The 22,297-nt window shown below is 36.6% G+C and overlaps 2 protein-coding genes and 1 long non-coding RNA gene across 3 annotated transcripts in view; 2 read left to right on the top strand and 1 right to left on the bottom strand.

Annotated features, from left to right (window-relative positions):
* LOC138402725 (uncharacterized) overlaps positions 1-4,159 on the top strand; it is a 6,818-nt gene extending 2,659 nt beyond the window's left edge. Inside the window, exons 2-3 of the long non-coding RNA XR_011237070.1 lie at positions 3,107-3,226; positions 3,769-4,159. This is a non-coding gene — a long non-coding RNA (uncharacterized lncRNA). The remainder of the gene's footprint in view (positions 1-3,106; positions 3,227-3,768) is intronic.
* Positions 1-6,519, bottom strand: part of LOC117985198 (ras-like protein family member 10B) — a 52,968-nt gene extending 46,449 nt beyond the window's left edge. Inside the window, exon 1 of the mRNA XM_069500931.1 lies at positions 6,198-6,519. The gene's annotated coding sequence lies outside the window, so the exon portion shown is untranslated. The remainder of the gene's footprint in view (positions 1-6,197) is intronic.
* A 2,742-nt stretch (positions 6,520-9,261) lies between these two features.
* The window catches only part of LOC117985080 (uncharacterized), a 30,877-nt gene continuing 17,841 nt past the window's right edge, over positions 9,262-22,297 (top strand). The window contains exon 1 of the mRNA XM_034971759.2: positions 9,262-9,325. Within this exon, the coding sequence (XP_034827650.1) occupies positions 9,321-9,325 (5 nt within the window). The 5' untranslated portion in view covers positions 9,262-9,320. The remainder of the gene's footprint in view (positions 9,326-22,297) is intronic.

The raw sequence follows: 22,297 nt of genomic DNA, 5'->3' as shown, positions 1-22,297 counted from the left end.
TTTAGTTACTTTCACAGCATTATGTCATATGGCATATTATTAGAAAAGAAAAAGAAAGAAAAGAAAAAACGTTTATTTTTTAAAGCTACCACACATTACCAGTTACCAACTGGTTAGGTTATCCCAGTGCCTCTTATACTTGAGTAATAAAGTCAAAAAACCTCAAGTAGAAGAAGCGCCGGAATAAAGTATGTCATGTGTGGCACAACCCAAAAAAAAAGGTACCTACTCAGCATAAATGCATATTGTCTTGCACAAGTACAAAAACATATAGCGCTGGTTTTCAGTAGGAACCCTGATTCGGGTGGCACCACGGAATTATTATGGGGTAATTAATGCTGCTGATATAAATTCTATTTTTGTGCTGCAGAAAAGGGCTGTTCGAGCCATAATATAGTATGGGACCACGAGAGTCACTGAGAACTAAATTTAGAGAAGTTAAAATTATGAAAGTGCATAGTCAATATATTTTTGAAAATTTATTGTACGTACATAAAAACATAAATAAATTCAAAAAAAAGTGACTGTCATAATGTAAATACTAGAAATAAAAATAAACTTGTACCTAATGCCCGCCTCTAGGCTAAGTAAAGTTCAATTCATTTGCTATTGTAATTCTATACGTTTTTATAATAAACTTCCAGAAAACATATTGGAGATGTCTCTCAACAAGTTCGAAGTTTTCATAAAACGTAAACTAATTAAAAAATCCTATTACATTGTAAAGGATTATTTAAATGATAAGCAAGCTTGGGAATGAGTTGCTCGGCTTTGTGATAGTTCTAATAAGTTTAATTTATGATTTTGTAAAGTGGTGATAATAAAAAGAATACCCGGCTGAGTTAGCTGTGGGCTCTTCTCAGTCTTGGGCACGTTTGGAACCCTCGTAGCGTTTGCGAAATAATTATCACCACTATATTTTACAAATCCAACAACTGACAATCGAAAAGAGTAATTTATTACCTATTTTGAACAAATCATTTGAATTTGACTTTTGATCCCGGAAAATCAAAGTTCCCACGGGATTTTTAAAAAACCTGAATCCACGCGGACGAAGTTGCGGGCATCATCTAGTGCATAATAAATAGTTTTTGATTTATCATGCAAAATGTTAAAAAATACTATTTACCTATTTATTAATTTTTATTTTTCACTAGCTGCCCCGCGGCGAACTTCGTACCGCCTAACAGTCGATTCTTTTTCAGGAATTTTTTAAAAATTTTCTCTCCGTAAGAACCATATTCGTACTTCAAGGAATATTATAAAAAAAGAATTCGCGAAATCGGTTCAGCTGTTCTCGAGATTTGCGATCAGCAACACATTTAGCGATTCATTTTTATATGTACCGAAATTCTAGTTACATACGGAGATTTAGAGATAAACATTTTACTATTGTAGTACGGAAACCTCGGGGCGCGAGTCTGACTCGTACTTGGCCGGTCGGTCTGTCGGTCGGTCGGTCGATTTATTTTAGAATGCATCGTATCGACAGCTGGTGGTAGTAGTTTACGTCATATATCCTACTAATATTATAAACTAGGTGAAGCTATGATAGCCTAGTGGTTAGGACGTCCGCCTTCTAAACGGAGGTCGGGGGGTTCGATCCCGGGCACGCACCTCTAACTTTTCGGAGTTATACGCGTTTTAATTAATTAAATATCACTTGCTTTAACGGTAAAGGAAAACATCGTGAGGAAACCTGCATGCCGAGTTCTCCATAATGTTCTCAAAGGTGTGTGAATTCTACCAATCCGCACATGGCCAGCGTGGTAGACTATGGCCAAAACCCTTCTCACTCTGAGAGGAGACCCCTGCTCTGTAGTGAGCCGGCGATGGGTTGATCATGATGATGATGAGGTGATGCCCGCGACTTCGTACGCGTGGATTTAGATTTTTAAAAATCCTGTGGGAACTCTTTGATTTTCCGGGATAAAAGTGGCCTATGTCACTCTCCAGGTCAACCATACCCATGCAAAAAATCACGTCGATCCGTTGCGACGTGATTGAAGGACAAACCAACGAACCAACAAACAAACACACTTTCACATTTATAATAGGTGTAGTGATGTGTGTGTGTGGATGTTTGGATGTTTGTTACTCAATCACACAAAAACGGCTGAACAGTTTTGGATGAAATTTGGAATGGAGATAGATAAAAGTGTTAATTTAGGGTATACCCTAAATTAACACATAGGCTACTTTTTATCCCGGAAAATCAAAGAGATCCCACGGGATTTTTAAAAACCTAATTCCACGCGGACGAAGTTGCGGGCATCAACTAGTAATAAAATATAATTTGGACTTATCCGAATTCCGAAAGTCAGGGTTGTCAAATCACACTTACATTATAAAGGCGAAATTTTGTATCTGCGTGTGTGTGTGTATAGGTTTGTTACCCTTTCACGCAAAAAGTACAAGACGGATTTGGCTGAAATTTGAAATAGTGATCGCTTTTGAAAGAGTTCTCGCGGGATTAAAAAACCACTATATCCTCGCGGACGAAGTCGCGTGTATCATCTAGTTACAAATATAAGTATGTAGGTCATATTGTGTGCTTAGACAATTTAATTATATACTTGAGTTTTCGTGTAACAGAAACAAAAATGGATTGGCGGAAGAGGAAAAAGAAACGGTTTAGACTCGCAAAAGCTTCTCGCAAAAGCAAATCCCTTGCAAAGAGGAGATCTATTAAAATTCATCAGAATCTTTCCAAACCATAATATTATCTTGTGATGATAATGCCATTACTTTTTCGGGGTTATTCCCGTGCGTCACACCCGACGTGAGTAACAATGTGACTCGACGGGAATTTTATTTGACTGAATATGTACTTTTCCGGGATGCTGAATTTGATAATGACATTTATTTTCAAATCCAAAATAGCAGACATGCACTTTTCACAAAAAATAGAAATGGGTGTCGTTTTCAGGGTTTCCAGGATGCTGGTTTTGATAATGACATTAATTTTTTAATCTAAGATGGCGGGCCAGCACTTTTTATAAAAAATAGACGCGAGTGTCGTTTTCAAGGTTCTCCAGGATGGTGAATTTGATGATGATATTTATTTATTTTTAATAAATACTTATATATTATACTTCTATTTTAGTGGATCACGGGATTTTCTTTGGCAAGGAAACGACAAAGCAAAAAATCGAATTGAATTAGATTATGATGCTATCACACCGTACCATTTAGAGCCAGCTTCTGAAAGTTTGACACTGTGTTTGTAAATTGATATTATTTAGATACTACCTAATGCCCGCCACTTCGTCCGCGTGGGCTACACAAAATTTCGAACCCCTATTTCACCCCCTCCAGAGTTGAATTTTCAAAAATCCCTTCTTAGTGGATGCCTGCGTCATAATAGCTATCTGCATGCCAAATTTCAGCACGATCCGTCCAGTAGTTTGAGCTGTGCGTTGATAGATCAGTCAGTCAGTCAGTCAGTCAGTCAGTCAGTCAGTCAGTCACCTTTTATATTTAGATTAGGAATTAGGATTAGGATAATATAATTATTATGTTACTAGCTGCCCCGACGAACTTCGCACCGCCTACAGTCGATTCTTTTTCAGGACTTTTTTTAAATTTTTCTCTCCATAAGAACCATCCCCGTACTTCAAGGAATATTATCAAAAAGAATTAGCGAAATCGGTGCAGCTGTTCTCGAGATTTGCGATCAGCAACACATTCAGCGATTCATTTTTATATAATATAGAGATTTACTATTTGTTGTCAGATTTGTCAATGCTGAATTACGTTGTATTTTAGTGACTCAAGACATTCCTTTTAGAAGAAAACAAGGAAAATAAAATGAATGTGCCCAATATACGTACCACTGAAATCCAACATGATGCTACAACATTCAATTCCGTACTAAATATTGAAAGGTCTACCCATACCATACTTGTAAGTTGTTATGCTATGTTTTTTGCATACATTCTATATAGATAATACTCACAATATATTTATGTTGATTGTATGTTTATTAATTCCAGAAATGAAATGGAGAGCTTCAATAGTTCTGCGTCGAATGATACATCTAATGTGACTGTTGAAACAGAAAATGATACATATTGTGTTTATGTGTGTAGTGGGCTTTTAGAGGGAAATTGAATTGTACCTACTTCCTACTTATAAAAATAAAATTTTCATTTTTGAGATCAAAGTGGAATTTATTTAGACTTTTTTATACACAAGTAGATGGTATATATAGTTTTTAGTCGCTACTAATAGATAAGTCTAGGCAACAAAATTTATTTTCACAGACAAACGAATGTGTAATCATGTGTTCCTAATAGGTAATCCGCCAGCACAGAGAATTCAACTCCTAGAGTACGCATATACAAGGATTTACATGAAAACAAAATCGTAAAATGTTGGCGGGGGACAGGGGAGAATGCTTTGTTGTGATTGGTGGACTGACTAATAAAAACAATGTGCGGAATGAGGGTACCGAACGGGCGTGGGCGATGATTCATTTAAAATTCCGTGGGATCACCACGATTTAGCAATGCAATTCCTTAGGTACAGCATCAGGGTCGAGAAGTGGGTCTTCGAGTTCAATGATAAAGTCTTTACTTGGTAGATATAGGTACCTACCTCCAATATCAATTTATAACCGACAGTTTCAAAATCCCATAAGTTTTGGTGGTCATGTCCCCTGCAGCATCAGGATTGAGGAGTTGAAATCCTGTGTGTCCTATATAAAATGACATTTTATATAGGACAATGTTGCAAAGTTTCTTTATCAATTAAAAAAAATACGCAAATCGGTTCAGAAATCTCGGAGATTTCTGTGTACATAGGTAGAAAAACACAACTCCTTTTTTAAAGTCGGTTAAAAAAGTATCCTTTGTTAATCCTCTACTTGTCTGTAAAAGTCCCGTCAAAATAGGTTCTGCCGTTCCGAAGATTAGCCCGTTCAAACAGACAGACAGACAGACAGTTTTTAAAAACGTTTGATTCAGCTGTTATGGTACAGTTCAAATAACAATATTATGAGCTTGCGGCAGTTATTTCGAAATTACAGACAGACACTTCATAGAAGTATGGATTTCTATAATATATACGAGTTGTTTATACACGCTGAGGCAGTAGTTACCTAATAGGTATGTATGTAAGTGAGATTTTATAGTATTCATCAAAAGATAAGTAGGTAATCATTATCATTCAAAAAAAAATTAAAAAATATTTATTTCAGTAGGTAAAACAATTTCACATAGTGCGTAGTAATTGGGACCATCCCAGTAACTGTTTTAGTATTGCTACGAGTACTCGTGGCAGGCGACCCCGCTCTTCCATAAAATCTTATACAATAATAATTGAAATAAGTAGTTCCTTCATAAATCATATATTTACAAAAATTCATCGGTGACATCTGTCCAACTATCTGTGTGCCATCATCAATATATCCGGACGCTAGTGTGAGCGCATGCACTCGCTACACTGCTCATCACTGAGTCTATTTCTTTCTATCACAATGTTAGGTGAAATAGCAATACAGGTTACCCACGTGGGCCGAGCAGTTCGGACGTGCATCCAGCGTCACCTTAATATCATTATTAAGAATACCTAGGATTAAGTTTTTTTTTAATTTGTGTGTAAGAGGTAATCTCCGGAACTAACCATCCCATCCTGAAAATTCTTTCACTGATAGATAGCTATAGTATGCGACAGGTCGAGATCGCAATCGAGGTATGAGGCGCGGGACACCCCGATTGCCATCTCGACCTGTCGCTTACTATCCCACATTATCCCAGACTGCTATAAAATTAAATCACACGGACGATGTCGCGGGCAAACACTTGTACTAAATAGATATTTTATTGTGTATTTATTAGACCATCAAAAGTGCATTTTAGTGCTTGTGAGAAATGTTCCATAGGTTAGGTACCTAATTGAGTATAGGTATTACTAAGAAATTAAGTACTTAGTGCAACTGCTGTGTAAGATCCAATATATGTAGGTACCTATTATCGCACTTTTAAAAGTTTTTTTTTTACATAAATAACTTTAGGGTATCCAAAAAGCGTTAATTATCTTATATTCAATTCTAATCTAAAATCTTCTACATAATTGATTTTGCATCAGCATCTACCCAAGCTGTAGGTTATATAGCCTGGACGCAAGTATCTACCCGCGCAACAGTTACTTAAGACTTATGATTACAATATAGTATGTACACAAAACATAATTACCTTTTACAGTCAGCGAAATTTCTTCAAATGTATAAAGCACAACCTCTTACACAACGCGTTGACTAACTATGCAACAACAACGAACAACAAGGAAGACTCAACAACTACATCAATACAACAATTCAACAAAATTTAGTTTTAAACACATCTCGCGAAAATATCGAACTCGCGAATGTACTTTTGGCTAAAATATACCCGACATTTTCCCGTGAAAATGATTTCTAATAAATACTTGAACTATGAATTGTTACGTTTATAATTTTCAGCAATAATTACGATTATTTTCATTCATAATTATGAGAAATAAATTGCATCGCGTAAATTTCGCTCCACTTCGTTATTTTGACGTTTGCCTTCGGTGTTGCTGAGTTAGGTTTAATTTTTTAACTCAAAATATTTTTAAAAATGTACCTAGTCAAATTCAAGTATTTTCTAAAAAAAGTTCCAAGTCACAAGTCTAATTAATTGAGATACTTATTATCAAAAAGTTGATTGCAGATAGGCGATTACAATAAAATGACATGTCGTATCGCAAAAGATTATATATCCTGGATATTATTAATCTTTTGCGATGGTATTTTTATGGTTATCTATATATATAAGAAATATATAAGAAGAAAAACTGGCCATTGGATGAACTGGAACTGGAAATTTGGCATACAGACAGCTATTATCACGTAGACATCCGCTAAGAAAGGATTTTTGAAAATTCAAACCCTAAAGGGGTAAAATATGGATTTAAAATTTATGTAGTCCACGCGGACGAAGCTACGGTCGCGGAGCATAAGCTAGTTAAAAATAAAATTAGTGGTGTACATATTTTGTTTACATTTTGTTTAATATTCAGATTGATATTTTCACGGTCATTTTTTGACATCGGTAAGCTCAACTTGTAATTATTCAACAAAGAATCTGATCTGTATCTTACCTAGGAGCAAAGAATATACTGTTATCCGTATCTTACCTAGGCAGTTGTCCGACCGCCGATGATTAACGAGAAACGAGTTGACGAGTAACGAGTTTTTTCGCTGGGCTATGAGCGAGTGTGCTATGTTGACACTCAACAGTCGAGTAATCGGCAATCGCCCGTCATAATAATCCCTGCGACACTGCGCGAGTATCTTATCCGCCAAGAGAGAGACAAGAAAAACTCGAACTCAAAAACGCAGAGAGTTCTAAGAGAGTCAGCAATCAACTATTAATATACTAGCTGATACCCGTGACTTCGTCCGCGTGGAATTAGGTTTTTGAGAATCGTGTAGGAACTCTTTGATTTTCCGGGATAAAAAGTAGCCTATGTCACTCTCCAGGTCTTTAATCCAGGTCCAGGTTTTAAGGTCCATGCGAAAAATCACGTCGTTCCATTGCTCCGTAGCGACGTGATTGAAGGACAAACACTTTCGCATTTATAATAAGGGTACTGATGGGTATTGATTCTTTGGGGATTGTGGGGATTGTCTCTTTTATTTTCATGGAATCATACATTGATTGTACTTACGTGGCGGGACAACCTGCAGCCTCAGTTTTATAAATTCTACCACAATATCTCGGATACCCTAAAATGAGGGAGACCTCTTTTCCCTCACCCGACAACACTGGTCCGCGCATGTGCGAAACATTTCCACATTCGCGCCAGATGCTTAGAGCAAAGAGTTTTGGCAGTTTTATTGATTTCAGGCGTAACCAGTGCTTATGAAATAGCATTCAAGCAAGACTTGACCCTACATCTAGGTTACCTTTAATATGCCAATAATTATTTATAGACGACCCGATCTAAATGGGGTTTTAGATATTCGCTCTATGAAGGGAGTAGGGACCATACCTTGATTATTATCATCATGATCAACCTATCACCGGGCCACTACTGAGAACGGGTCTCCTCTTAGAATGAGAAGGGTTTAGGTCATAGTCTACTACGCTGGCCGATAGATAAACCTATTTTTACAGTTTTCAAATCAGAATTGAAGAGATCCGTAAAAGAACCGGAGGGTGGAAATCCCTACAAGAGATATATATCCAGCAGTGCATGTCTATCGGTTGATAATGATGATGATGGTGAGTCATTTCTATGAAATAATAACAGGTTTTGTGATCGGAAGTTTGTTTTCTCCTGACTTGTTCAAAATTACCTTGTCTTTTCCAATATGGTGAATAATGAAGCTAGTATAGAACGCAATAACCTGGAAAATGAATGACAATTTTCTTAGAACTTTCAACGTTATTACTTTGATATAATTTCTCATAAAGTACCTCCTTATGTTACGAATAAGGTCAAAGGGCAGAGAGCCCTCAGACTATCGATTTTAAAGAGGCACCTGTAATTGAAAATTTCCAAGAATGCTTTTATTTGAATTTTTAAGTATGCCACTTTAACCCATCTGCTGAAAGAATAATGTACCCGCCTTAACAGCTGATTTTACTCGATTAGACTTGTGCTGAAGAATGCTTGAGCATTCTTGCCTTCATTCGACAAGTGTTAGAGCTCGTCTGGTAAATTAAACTAGTTGACGATTCAAAAGCACTTGTAAAAGTTTACTTGAATAAAAATATATTCCATTCCATTCCATTCCATTCCATTCCATTCCATTCCATTCTATTCCATTCTATTCCATTATTTCCACTGAAATTTAACCTTTTAAGTACCTCAATTAATACAACAACAGTCGGATTTTATTCCATTTAATATATTATTGTCTTCATCGTGTCGTGAAATTTAATTTTTTTTGATTGCCCTAGTTGGGACTAGAATTTGGGCTCTTCCCCATTATAAAACCAGGGCGTTCACCGCTGCGCCAGGGAGATTGTCAAATATAGCTATATTGTATTCGCTCTTTATGTACAAATATAGATCTATATTTGTACATAAAGAGCGAATAATAATAACTTAGATATATCTGATTTGATAGAAAAAAAGAACCTTTTACAAACTGTCGTGGACAAAACATTTTACCAGACCATTGAGTTAGTTAGGTCATTCGCGCCGAACCCAAGTCTGCCCCACTTTTTGCTCGAGCGCCGGTCACCAAAACGACATTCAAAGGTCAAGGCAATGGGGAAGACAATTGTGAGTCAGTGAGTCAGTCAGTTGTGAGGTGACGTGAGGCGCAGACGCAGAGTCGGTGAATGTGGTATGTTATTATTTTGTTTTTGTTCGTAATTTTGAGGTTATATTTTTTGTTCGGAGTGATAGAGTCTAGCTTTTGTGCTAAGATTATACCTATAAACTTTTTTTTAAGATTTTGTTTATTGTTATACAATTGAAACAGATGTTATTCTATACCTATTATCTATATAAAAAAACACTTTTTGTAAATAGGTACCTAGGTACATGTTCTTTTACAAAACTTCAAACAGTACAAAATATTTTCTTGCAATAAACCTTAAAATATTTTACTTAATGATGAAAACAAACAAAATCTTTAAAAAAAAATGATTTAAATACTTAATTAAGTATAGGTACTCAACGCTAATAAAGCTTCCTATTTTGTTTATGTAATAAACATAAACAAAATAGGAGTGAACCATATTTTAAATTCGCTGTAGGTATCTGTTATGTAAAATTTAGTATTCAAGTCAACTGCTTCCGGTGGCTGCAGACCCGTATATTATTGTAAATATATATATACTATTATAGTACGTATGTATGTATAGTAACATATTATTATAGTATGTTTGAGACGCTTTATAAACAAAGAAACGATTTTCTTTGAAAAAATCACATTTTACATAGGTTGTATGATTTAAAAAAAATATTTATTATGTACCTACCTACTTATTCATCTCCAATGAAATCAACTTCTTTTTGAAGATTTTACCCTCAACTCCTGGGTTTTATTAAAAAAAGCCCCGGTTCGCTTTACAAACCTGTTACATAATTAAATTTATTCATTCTCCTTTTAAACCATTACGTAAAAGTTATGGCAACAGAGCAACAAGGTTATTTATGAACCTTGCTTTTAACCCGTACTCTTTAACCGTAACACTATTAAGAATGTTTTATAAAAAAATAACTAGGTACTTAATATCATGTTAAAGGTGTCGTATATCACGAAAGCGCCCGCAAAACCCGTATGCAGCAAGCTTCGGCCGCATCGGGTGAATCTAAGAAATTCTGATTCTGATTAGAAATTAGCACTGACGTGGTAACTTTACGCCAAGTTAGATGTTGCTGGCGTCATTTGTATTTCAAGTCATCATCCCCAGACCACGGCACAGCTTGGATCTCCTCACAAAATGAAAAGGGTATAAGCCTAGTCCACTACGCTGGCAAAGTACGGAGTAGCAGATTTCACGAACTTTGAGAATATTACTGAGACTGTCAAGCATACTGGTTTTCCCACGATGTTTTCCGTCACCGTTAAAGCAAGTGATATTTAATTGCTTAAAACTCACATAACCACTATGCTATAACACCGCTTTTTTAGTTCCTAAACATGCCTGATACGAGCGTTTAATAGTTCTAGCGGCTTTTTCACAACCTGCAGCGGTATGCGATCACCTTTACTATGAGTTTAGTAACTCTAACGGTTGATTTCGTGTGTTAGACAATGTTAAGTTCATGTTAAGTTTCATTGTTTTGCAAATGTCAACGACTCTAAAATTGTAAAATTGTAATACTTAAATTGTGACAAATAACTGGATCTAACGTGACTCGTGAGAGTTCGTAGATTCACATGGCTACGACAATTTTGTCGTCAGTCTTGGCAAATGACAATAATATCTTCAAAGCGGAATTAGCTTCGATGATATCGATGCTGATTGGGGTACCATTTTGCGGTGTTCCCACTGGATTTCAACATGGGGTTATTTATTCAAAGGGCGGATCAACAAATTCCTAAAAATTAAAAAAAATCGTTGAAGGTTGTCATCCATTTTATCAAGATTTTCTTAGAATATAATAGAATAGAAATAATTATTATTCAATAAAACTTTTACAAACGTAACTACTTTTGAATCGTCAATTTTTATTTCACTACTTGAAATTTGAAAAAAAATTGTCAGGTAGGTACCTTACCTATAGTCGGTTAAAGCCCAATTACACTAATTAAACTACGAGTACTAAGTAACTAACATAAATATACTTACAAAAAAATTGTTAATATTAAGTCATGTCAAAAAGCAAAATTATACATTTTCACAGATAGGTAGGGGGAGTCCGGGAGAGTTTAGCAGGTAGGAGACATTAGCCACTGCTCATAGAATCTTTGTGGAACTAGATATTGCGACTTTGCCACACTTCTTAGACTCCATAGGCGCCTCCCACCTCGCTCACAAGATACCGTTACGATCGGCAGTTTGGTTTAGGATTGAGAAGTAACTAAAAAATTTCGTGCCGGTAAGTAAATTTTTTAAATTTTCGATATTTGATTTCTGTTTCTTACTGTGAATAGATTCCAGTATATCATTTATATACATCGTAAGTGTAATTATCCTAGTAACATTTACGGCAGACAGCTTTTACTTAAGTGTCATAGTTTTTTATAAAAATGTAATAACTGACAGATTTGTGTGGGGTGGGAGACATTACCCTGGCGTCGGGAGGAGACTTTACCCCGGGCAATCTCGCCCGTTGTTTCTCCGGCAATAATATTTTTGTATTACCTCCAGATGTAACCACGATCGTCCTGCCTTCCTTCATTACCTTCATCATCTACTGTACAACGTCAGTCAGAGCCTTCAACATCAGCATTAGTATTCATGAATCTATCTGCGGCGTCTAGAGCCAATTCACCATCAATTTTGACTGAGGAAAAAATCTGAGCAACCAATTGCAATATTAAGACAATCAGAAGAGGTAGCTTCTACATCTCAAAATATGGATGTGACAACGGTAGATTCTGATTTACCTACGACATAGACCGAAAATAGTAGTACCACAAATGATTCGTTCAATTCCAAAGGCTGCTCCTTCGTCGTGGTAGACAGCCCAGAAAAACTAAAATAAAAAAAAAACGCCAGAAAGACTAGACCTAGATGATGATATAGATGATTATGCACCAAAAAATAAGAAAATTAAAATGACTTAAAAACAAAAACGTAAAGCAAAGAGAAAAAGACAGTAAAAAGACCATTGAAAAAGACAAGTTTTACAGTCAAGTGACGGTTAGACAGACCCTGACGAAGAACCCAAGTATGAGTTGCTCTGATAGTCCATGGGAGACGAAATTTATAATTGGTTTTGTTTCAGCTGTGGAGAAGAGAAAGTTATGGACATGAGACTTATGACCATAAAATCCGTTGGACTGTCCAAATATGATAAAGACATGATGAGGAGCAGTTTATTTGTATTAATTGCTCCAATTCAAAAAGGAATTCTCATTTACTACAAAATACTATGTGTCATATTTTTATGATTAATTTTTTCTATAGAATTATAATCTGTAATGATTATTTTGCCTATTTTTGTACCCGGGTAAAGGCTCCCCACTTGGGGGGTCAAGTCTCCCACCCAGGCGGGAGATATTAGCCGAATGTCACTTTGGTAGAAATCGTTAATTACTCATAAACTATTAATGATGTATCAAACTTTATTAAGAGAAAATATAGCTAAATAGTGCAGCTTAAGATACAATTTATAGAAAATAGCGATTTTTAAGTATATAAAGATTTATGAGCATTTTAGTGGAAGGCGGGTATACTCTCCCGGACTCCCCCTACATACTAGATCAAAATAACATTAAGATTTTTTTTAATAAAAATATTACAATAAAACTTAAAGCTAGCCTTATCTAATTACTATACAAATCATGCCCGCATGGAATGGTGCCTAGAATACAGGCTGCATTTCCGCGCTGGACAGCCAGGCTAATCTGTTGCGCAAAAAATAAGCCAGCCCTTCTGTCACGAGATGAGGCTAAAGAAGAATTGTACAAAGTTTATTCGTACCTATTCCTACTCTCTGAATTATGACGTCACTAATTCTCATGAAAGGTTAATTTTTGTATCATATTTAGCTTCAATTAGTGTATCGTTGCCTGAGAACGATATTGCTGCTTGGTTATCATTTGTGTAATAATCAAAACTTGCCATAGAGGAGCAATTTAAGCCTTACTTAGGCTGCTAATTGCTGCGCATCAGTGCGTTCACATTACGTGATGGAAAGTATTCAACGTAACGTTACCTTTTAACTTCGAATCCATTGTCTAAGTAAGTGACTGTGTAGGATTTAGGAAGGATATCCATGTCCAATATTATAGCCAGTATATTATACAGGCTGTAACCGGAACGCTAGCAAAAACAAAGACAGGTGATAGTACTGATGATTACTGGTATGATATTACAAAAAAAACGCGAAGAAATAATATATAAAAAATCCTATATTTTGTAAAAGTGTATTGCTAATAAAACATCTGACTGATACCAGAGGTCAACGAACGTTGCGTAAGTAGGCCATTCGGAGTCAATGTCATGTCGTAGGTAGGGCATTGACCCCAGTTTTGAATGCTGTACATTGCGGGTTTGAAAAATACTAAATCACTAAAACTACAAAATGAGGCAGATGGTTATTGGTATTTGATTATTGATAGTTTCATTATATTGATGATTTGTAGATTGTGTTTAGATAGTATAACAATACCGCTAAGTTTTTGCTAAAGTTCTGGCTATACTAGCGAGAGCCCGCGAGTGCCAGACCTCCGTTATTTTACAAAACCTGAAAGTGTTTGCATGTTGTTTCCCACACACAGGGAGGAACGAGCCGCGACCATGAAGTTTGGATCGTGGTGGCTTTGGGAGATAACAAAGGTGTAAAAAAATTAACGTCAAAGTTTATAGTCAAATTTTTTTTTAATTTTTTTTTTCGGAATAATATTAGAAATCATGTCATGCATTGCCAGACACTTAGTTTCGTGGCAAGGTGTCTGACAGGGGTTTTAAAAACCTAAATCCTACGAAGTTGCGGGCATCAGCTAGATTGGCACATAAATCATAATAACCACCGGGTCAAGGGATATAAAGTTTATGACACACTCTATTTATATGGAAGACTTTCATCAAAAATTCTTTTGCTCGAATGGTCCATAAAAATTTGCTACTTTGTAGCTATTTTTAGTAAAATATATTTTTAGTACCCCAAAAGGAAAACCCTTATAGGATCACTTTGTTGTCTATCTGTATTTCTGTCCGTCTGTCTGTCTGTCTGCCTGTCTGTCTGTCTATCTGTCTGTCAAGAAACCTACAGGGTACTTCCCGTTGACCTAGAATCATGAAATTTGGTAGGTAGGTCTTATAGCAGACAAAAGGGGAAAAATCTGAAAATTGTGAATTTGGGGTTACATCACACAAAAAAAAAATTGTGGTCATGAATTAATAATTAGTATTTTAAATTTTCGAAGTAAGATAACTATATCAAGTGGGATAACATATGAAAGGGCTTCACCTGTGAATTCTGAAACAGATTTTTATTTATTTTTATGCATCATAATTTTTTAATTATCGTGCAAAATGTCGAAAAAATACGACTGTAACACGGACTCGCACTTGGCCGGTTTTTTATTAGAATGGTTGAAAACATGTTTATATAATATTTGATTCATTATTTTTCCTTCCCCTGTTCACATGTTTACGAAAAACTGACAACTCTATTTAATAAAACAACATGTTTGGCAAAGATAATGTAATCTTTCGTTTTATTTTCTACTAGCTTATGCTCGCGACTTCGTCCGCGTGGACTTTTCAATTGGAATTGAATGGAATTTCAAACCCCTATTTCACTCCCTTAGGGGTTGAATTTTCAAAAATCCTTTCTTAACGGATGCCTACGTCATAAAATTACCTGCATGCTAAATTAGTTGATACTGCAGTCCAGTAGTTTGAGCTGTGTGTTGATAGATCAGTCAGTCAGTCAGTCAGTTAGTCACCTTTTCCTTTTATATATTTAACACAACAACATTTAAATTGCCAGGAATAACTTAACCTGGTGCGTGGACAACGAAACCCCAACCGCCCTCCCCCTTTAGTAATGGCGATGTAACAAGCGGTTGTTTCTTTGCTCATTGAATTTAAAATGTATTTTAGTTGCTGAATAAATCAAGCGTAATTCGGTATAGTAGCGCGTTCTCCAAACACTTGTAGGACGCCGCCGTTTCGACGCGCTTTCGAATAGTGACTATTCGAAAGCGCGTTGTGTCGGCGCGAACAAAGTCGTATCAAATAGGCGCAGCCTTACGGTTCACGAGATATAGCCAGCTGACAGACAGACGGACGGATGGACAGACGGACCGGAGGCTTAGTAATTGACGTTGACACCCTTCGTGTCATCATCATCATCATGATCAACCCATAGCCGGCTCACTACAGAGCACGGGTCTCCTCTCAGAGTGAGAATGGTTTTGGCCATAGTCTACCACGCTGGCCATATGCGGATCGGTAGACTTCAGACACCTTTGAGAACATTATGGAGAACTCTCAGGCATGCAGGTTTCCTTACGATGTTTTCCTTCACCTTTAAAGCAAGTTTGTACCTAATATTTAATTACTTAAAACGCACTTAACTCTGAAAAGTTCGAGGTGCGTGCCCGATATCGAAGCCCCGACCTCCGATTAGAAGGCGGACGTCCTAACACAGCTATACTAGGCCATCCCTTCGTAAACGGAACCCTAAAATGAAACTTATTCGATTTATCGATTTATTTAGAGCCTCAATAGCTCAACCGGTAAAGGAGTGGACTGAAAACCGAAAAGTCGACGGTTCAAACCCCGCCCGTTGCACTATTGTCGTACCTACTCCTAGCACAAGCCTGCCGCTTAGTTGGAGAGGAAAGGGGAATATTAGTCATGTAACGGCTAATATTCTTTAAAAAAAAAAAAAACACCTCTACGGTTTTGGTGTTGTAAGTTGTGGAAGTGTCGTGGCTAGCAGCAATCGGCGAGTAAGGTCGAACGTGCAAGGCGATTTCCTGCATCGAGTAATATATTGCCAATCGGTTGTGGTATAATTACCAGCAATGCTATTAATATTAATTAACCTCTCCCTGCATCGTATTCCTCATTGCTAGGGGTCACGAGTCACGACCCCCTCTATATCCAATGGAAGATTTGGTAAATGACAAAAAAAGCGTGGATTGGCCTTGACCCCATTCTATATACCTAGTTACTACTTATCTAAGATTTTGTAAATGATAAAAAAGTGTGGATCCATCAGTCATCTAGTGACCTACCGGGCTTAATGTTACTTAACCAGCGTGATCGTTTGATATTCACTTCACAGTGAATGATCGTTCGCTGCGAACAAAACTAATTACCAACATTTCGAGGAATCGCAAAGCCTAAGGCCCTAGTTTTGCGGTCATCGCATAGTTTGAACGAGCTATTTTGAGGCAATTTCGGACAAATCCACAACAAACAGTGTTAGCTCAGTAATCCCTTTATTGCGCATCACGATACAGATTATATCAGCGACCTGAATCTGGAGCGATAAGCTCCTCAGCATTGAGTTATTGAATAGAATAGAATAGAATAGAATGTTTTTTTATTCATGTAAACTTTTTAAAAGTGCTTATGAATAGTCAGGTTTAATTTATCACTGGTTCGGAATGCCGTTCCTACCGAGAAGAACCAGCAAGAAACTCGGCGGTTGCTCTTTTTAATTTTTCAATTTACAATGTTATTATACCGTACTATACAAGCCATTGCAGCCCCGTGCATTGCTGGAGCGAGTCAAATCCAAGCTTTTTTATCGTTTACATAGTCTGCGACTGTATAATATGCTTTTTTTAGGAGCATACTTTTAACACATTTTTTAAACTTGTGTAAAGGCAGGTCTAAAATTGCTTGTGGAATTTTATTATAAAATATTACACTCATTCCCACAAATGACTTTCGCACCTTCCAGAGGCGGAGCGCAGGAGTAGCTAGCTTATTTTTGTTTCTAGTTTGCCTATCATGGAGATCACTGATTTTTTTGTAACTGTGAATGTTCTGACCATAGAGATGCAGACCTCTAATATTATAATAGGCGTCAGAAACCGCACTAAATAGCATGTTAGTTTTCTCTAGAACGTAGACCTCCACGTAAAAAGAATTTGTAGGAATTTCACCGAAGGAGGGGGGTGGGGGGTGATGGGGGGCAAATTAGCAAGTCAAATAACGAGTGCCTAGAGTTCCTACGAGATTTTCAGGTATACAATTTAGATCAAAGCGGTGGGCATCATATGGCATCATAAATAAACCACATAAGTCGACAGAGTCTTACCGCCAAAACTTCAAACTTTGAACGATAGAAACGATCTCAAAACTCTACCGGGTTTGGAAAGCAGATACTACCTACTAAGAAGAGCCAGCAAGAAACTCAGCAGTTGCTCTTCTAAACAGCAAAATGTTACATATATTATTAAAGTTTAATAGTTTAAGGGTGTCTGGCAGGAGGTTGCTACGATACTAAGTGTATGACAATGCATGACTCGATTTTTAATAATATTCCGAAGAAACTATAAAAAATTAGACTTTGTACTGACGTAAGATTTTTACAACTTTATCACCTGTTATCTCCCAAAACCACCATTATCCAAACTTGATAATCACTGATCGTTCGTCCCTGTGTTGGGGGCAATGCGCAGAGAAACTTTTGTTTTTATAAAATAACGAAGGTCTGGCCCTCGCCAATGTAACCGTTTTTCGGGACATTGCCATCTCTAGTAAATGACATCTCTCTGCTTCTCAGCCTATTAATTACAACCTTTGGATTAACTATGTGTTAGATGGAACAAAATTTATTGCGTACCTACCAGACTATTATGGTAGTTTCGACCAAAATTACGAAATGTTTTGCATGCCAACCATAATAATATTGGAAATTAGCTTTTCTTCGTACCTCCGTTCACGTGGAATAAGGTTTTTTTTATACAATTCCCGTAGGAATATTACATAAAAGAAATTTCCCTAGCTGCTCCTCACCACTTTCCATGCAAACGTAGTTTGGCTCTCATTTGAATATTAACCAGTCAAACTCAATAAAATGTTGTAGATGCGTTCTAGAAACCATTATCTGTGTTTGTGGTTTGCCAGATTCCCGCAAAAATGTGTAGTTTCAAAGTTACAAGGGCTCAAAATTTGTATGTGTATTGAACCCGTTTATATTTTACCTACATAAATCTGGAATATAACAAAAACAGATTAATATCAAAAATGTGTCTACAAAATTTCATCTAATCTGATTTGTTATTCAAACTACGTTTTTTTACGAATAAACTTTATGCTTTAAAATTGAATTATAAGTAAGTACGACAGTGAATATGCGAGATTAAATCGTTTGCACGTTTCTCTTTCCCCGAGATCTGCTTATTAAATTAACCTTCATTAAGCTCTTAGCCCAAGCAATAGACGTCTGACCTCTTCATCTAATTATTGCGTCCCAACCACTCACTAATTAGCACATTTGAATTATGATCCTGGTTTTTCCTGTTTGGATATCAGATGCTTAAACTATCCAACTATCAGTGGCGTGCAGGTCATAGAGGCATAAATGCACTGCTTACCCCAGTTGTAATAGCTCAATGCATATTTTTCATTATGACCTGTCAGTAAACAGGTACCTACCTAACTAATGCCTACCCTGGCTTCAAACACTGTGCACGCCACTGCCAACTATCCATTCATCCAGTCTGTATGAATCCACAGCAGGGCATAATACTCTTACCTAATCCTTACTCTATGACATGGTTTTTGGAGTTCTGTACCTCAAAAGGAAGAAAGGAACCCTTATAAGATCACTTCGTTGTCGGTCTGTCCTTTCTGACACCTTCTTGAAATCGTCAGTCCAACAGGTTAGAAGTCGTCTCACACTGTTTGCCAGTACGCAATCTCTCCATCAGAACACGTCTGCCCCAGCACTTTCAAAGTAAAAGTCAAATCATTTATTCAAATGAGAATGCCAGATCCTGACCAACCAATTTACACACAATATAAATTAATGATAATTATCATAGTATTAAATAACCGCTTAAAAATTAAAAATTGTGAATTTAAACTTGCGGATGTTTTTATTAGTTTCACAATTATAGGTAAATTGCGTATAACCTAGAATCATCATGTGATTTAATCTTAGATTTAATGAAAAACTGCAAGTTCTAGAGGTGTTAAATCCTATGTTTAGTTATCAGTGATAAAACAGCAACAAAATACTGCATAAAGCATACATGTAAACGACTTTTATATACTAAAATGGGTTACGGTTCTATAGAAATTCTGTCGTCCTTTGATAGAAAGCCTCTACCTGCATTTTCTTAGTAGGTAGGTACCTACCCTACGATACTTATCATGCTCTTTTATAACAAGGCACTATAATCGCTGGCATTCTTTTATTAGTTATTCTTTCTGCAAAACCTCGAACATCTGGATCTGTGCAGGGAAACCTCACATAAAAGCAAAAACAATAATATTTCCTAAGTAAGGATGACAGTGCAGTTCATGCATAAAGGTTGTAGTGACCCTGTCATTCCAAACGCGAGGAGGCCTAGCCACAACTCACCACCAGGGCCGCCTGCATGTCTACAATGTCTACTTTTCATTGTATAATAGAAATACTCGCTTTTAGACGCGACTTCTCATCCAAATAATTTATTTCACTAACACTAACTTTTATGTTTTAAACCCTAATTAAGGAATAATTTATTTGTTACATGCACTTTAAGTTGCATGTCCTTGTAACTATTTATTTAATATTTGTTGGAAGGTATAATAATAACAAGCAATTCTATTAAATCCTTCTGCCCGCCTGCTCGTTTGCTCGCTATATCTATTAAAAAAAACTTAAATCTAAATTAAAAGTAAAAAAAACATTAAATTAAAACTAAAATATATTACCTAAATTAAACCTAAAACCTCATCGAGACCACCGCAGCGGGCCATTGTACCCAAGATGCTGGCAGCATTACCAATTACCCAAACTAATTCTTTGTCCAAGGCTGCCAGCTCTCGGGTCCCCGGTTGCCTCGATAACCCTTTTCGAAATTTCCTCAAAAAGACCTCGAGCCCCCGGGCCCCACAGCCACAAGTTCTCCACACCAAAAGGCACGAATATGAAGCTCCCATCGAGGTTTTCATATTTGCGCCTCTTGGCCCGTTCGGTGCTGATGGCCGCTGCACCCGCCATAGAGGAAGTCGCCTGTATGTGGGATGCAGCTAAAGTGTCTGTCTGCACACGTTGCATCCCAAACAAGCGACCTGCCTATCGTCCGAGGAACGAGCGTCATACTATCAGATCTCTTGCCATCGCTATCCTTGTAACTATATTCCTACCTATCTCTTTATTCAATTCTACTAGCATGATGTCATCAATCCAATTTGGTATTTTCAAATCAATCGTGATCTATAACGAAAATGTACTTATACGTAAATGTCAAGGCAACTTTATGACAAGTACATTTACCGCTTCGCTATTGTTTTGGATTTTACTCACTTTAATAAATTGTTGATTTGCCAAACATGGATGACTGGATGCCATGTGGATATCTACTAAAGCGGTAAAGTTGTATAAAATTGTAATAAGTACCTACACACTTAATTGATTAATGTTTACTGATTTACTATTATCAAAGTTGGCCCACACCACAAGAACCAGTATGTAGGTACAGCTTGAGAAAAGTAAGTCAGAAATAAAAACTTTACAGGAGAACGTAAACTTGCTGTTTTCAGAGGTTTGAGTTTTATGGTAACCGTGCAGTTGCTTTTTTATTTCTTTATTTCTATGAGATCTTTTCTGGTTTCTGACTGGCCGAAACGACACTATATAATAAGTATATTATCTTTACTATCTAGCGAATGGCTTCGAAACGTTGAAACCGTCAAAAAATTATATTTAAGCGACGATATTATGTAATCTTACCAGCTATCGGGTGCATAAATTGTTACGTCCTGTAAGGGTGGTAAATTGGGCGGAATAGAAATATACCCGGATACGGAATAATCTACCACCTTACAAAGATTAGAGGAAAAAAAAATAATTTTACTTACTTGATCTATCTACCTAGTAAAGAATAGAAGCTAGCCGTCGACTCCCTTGTAATGTATATGAGGTGTTATAAATGAAATTTGCTAGATGTTAGGCAAAATTGTTTTTAATGTAACTTTTACCGGGGTCGCTTAATACATAGTGATGGCTAATAATGCTTAGTTATTCTAGCTTAATGCCAAGACTTAATTTAGATACATTAGAATGCCTTAGGTAGATAGTACATAAAATCTATGTTTTAAATTTAAGATGCCATTGGCATGGAATAGACAATGACACAGTAAAATTCATAAAATTGTTTCAAAATAAAAGCTCAGTAGTAAAGACAGGGTTCTTACTGTACACATACACTAAGAAGGTTCACTAAACTGTTCCAGGATACAAACATTTGCTTACTTGTAGGTGCGAAGACTGCAAGGTAGCTGGACGGCATCGGCCAAGCTCCCAAAACTCGATTTAACTTGATTCTTCACAACCGAAATGTTTCATTACAAAGATTTTCACCAAGTCTTATCCATAGAATTAAGTTGCCAACGTGAATGTGCAAAAGAAATAAATACGGAAAACGAAAGCGAAAAACGGAAAACCGAAAACTAAAAACGGAAACGCAAACGGAAACCCTGTAACAAAGAAAAACAAGATTATAATTTGTGCTGTGTGAAAATTTCGACACGTGGAATTTTCCCGATCAAACACAACTCACCTATTGAACTCCTGGCCACCAATGGTTTTCAGGAGTCCACCCACAACCCATTATCCTCATTTATTTGGGAAGGTAAAATAACTGGAACTGAAAGGGAAATCATGAAATTAGGATTTTCTCTAACCAAACCGCCATTTTGTCGAATCCACATTACTTGATTTTTCACTCACCATAATTGATGAAACATTGAAATACGTTAGGATGACTAAATTTATAACAATTGTATTTTCCCAGGCGAAGCCATGGGCGAAAAAGGAGTGAGATTTTCCTGGAACGAAAAAATTCGTCTTCACATGTTGACTCCAGAAAAATTCTAAATCTCACCAATCGGTGTTGCCAGACGCAACCCGAGTGTGGCCGCTCTCATTTAGTTTGATCATGAAGCCAATTCATTTTTGAATATTTGCGGAACCTAAGGATATATTATAAGAACCGTTTTGTTAATGACTT

The sequence above is a fragment of the Maniola hyperantus genome, chromosome 9 (assembly GCF_902806685.2).
Source record: "Maniola hyperantus chromosome 9, iAphHyp1.2, whole genome shotgun sequence".
Taxonomy (NCBI): domain Eukaryota; kingdom Metazoa; phylum Arthropoda; class Insecta; order Lepidoptera; family Nymphalidae; genus Maniola; species Maniola hyperantus.
Note: the sequence above shows the minus strand (reverse complement) of the source record. Positions and strands in the feature narration are given on the sequence as shown.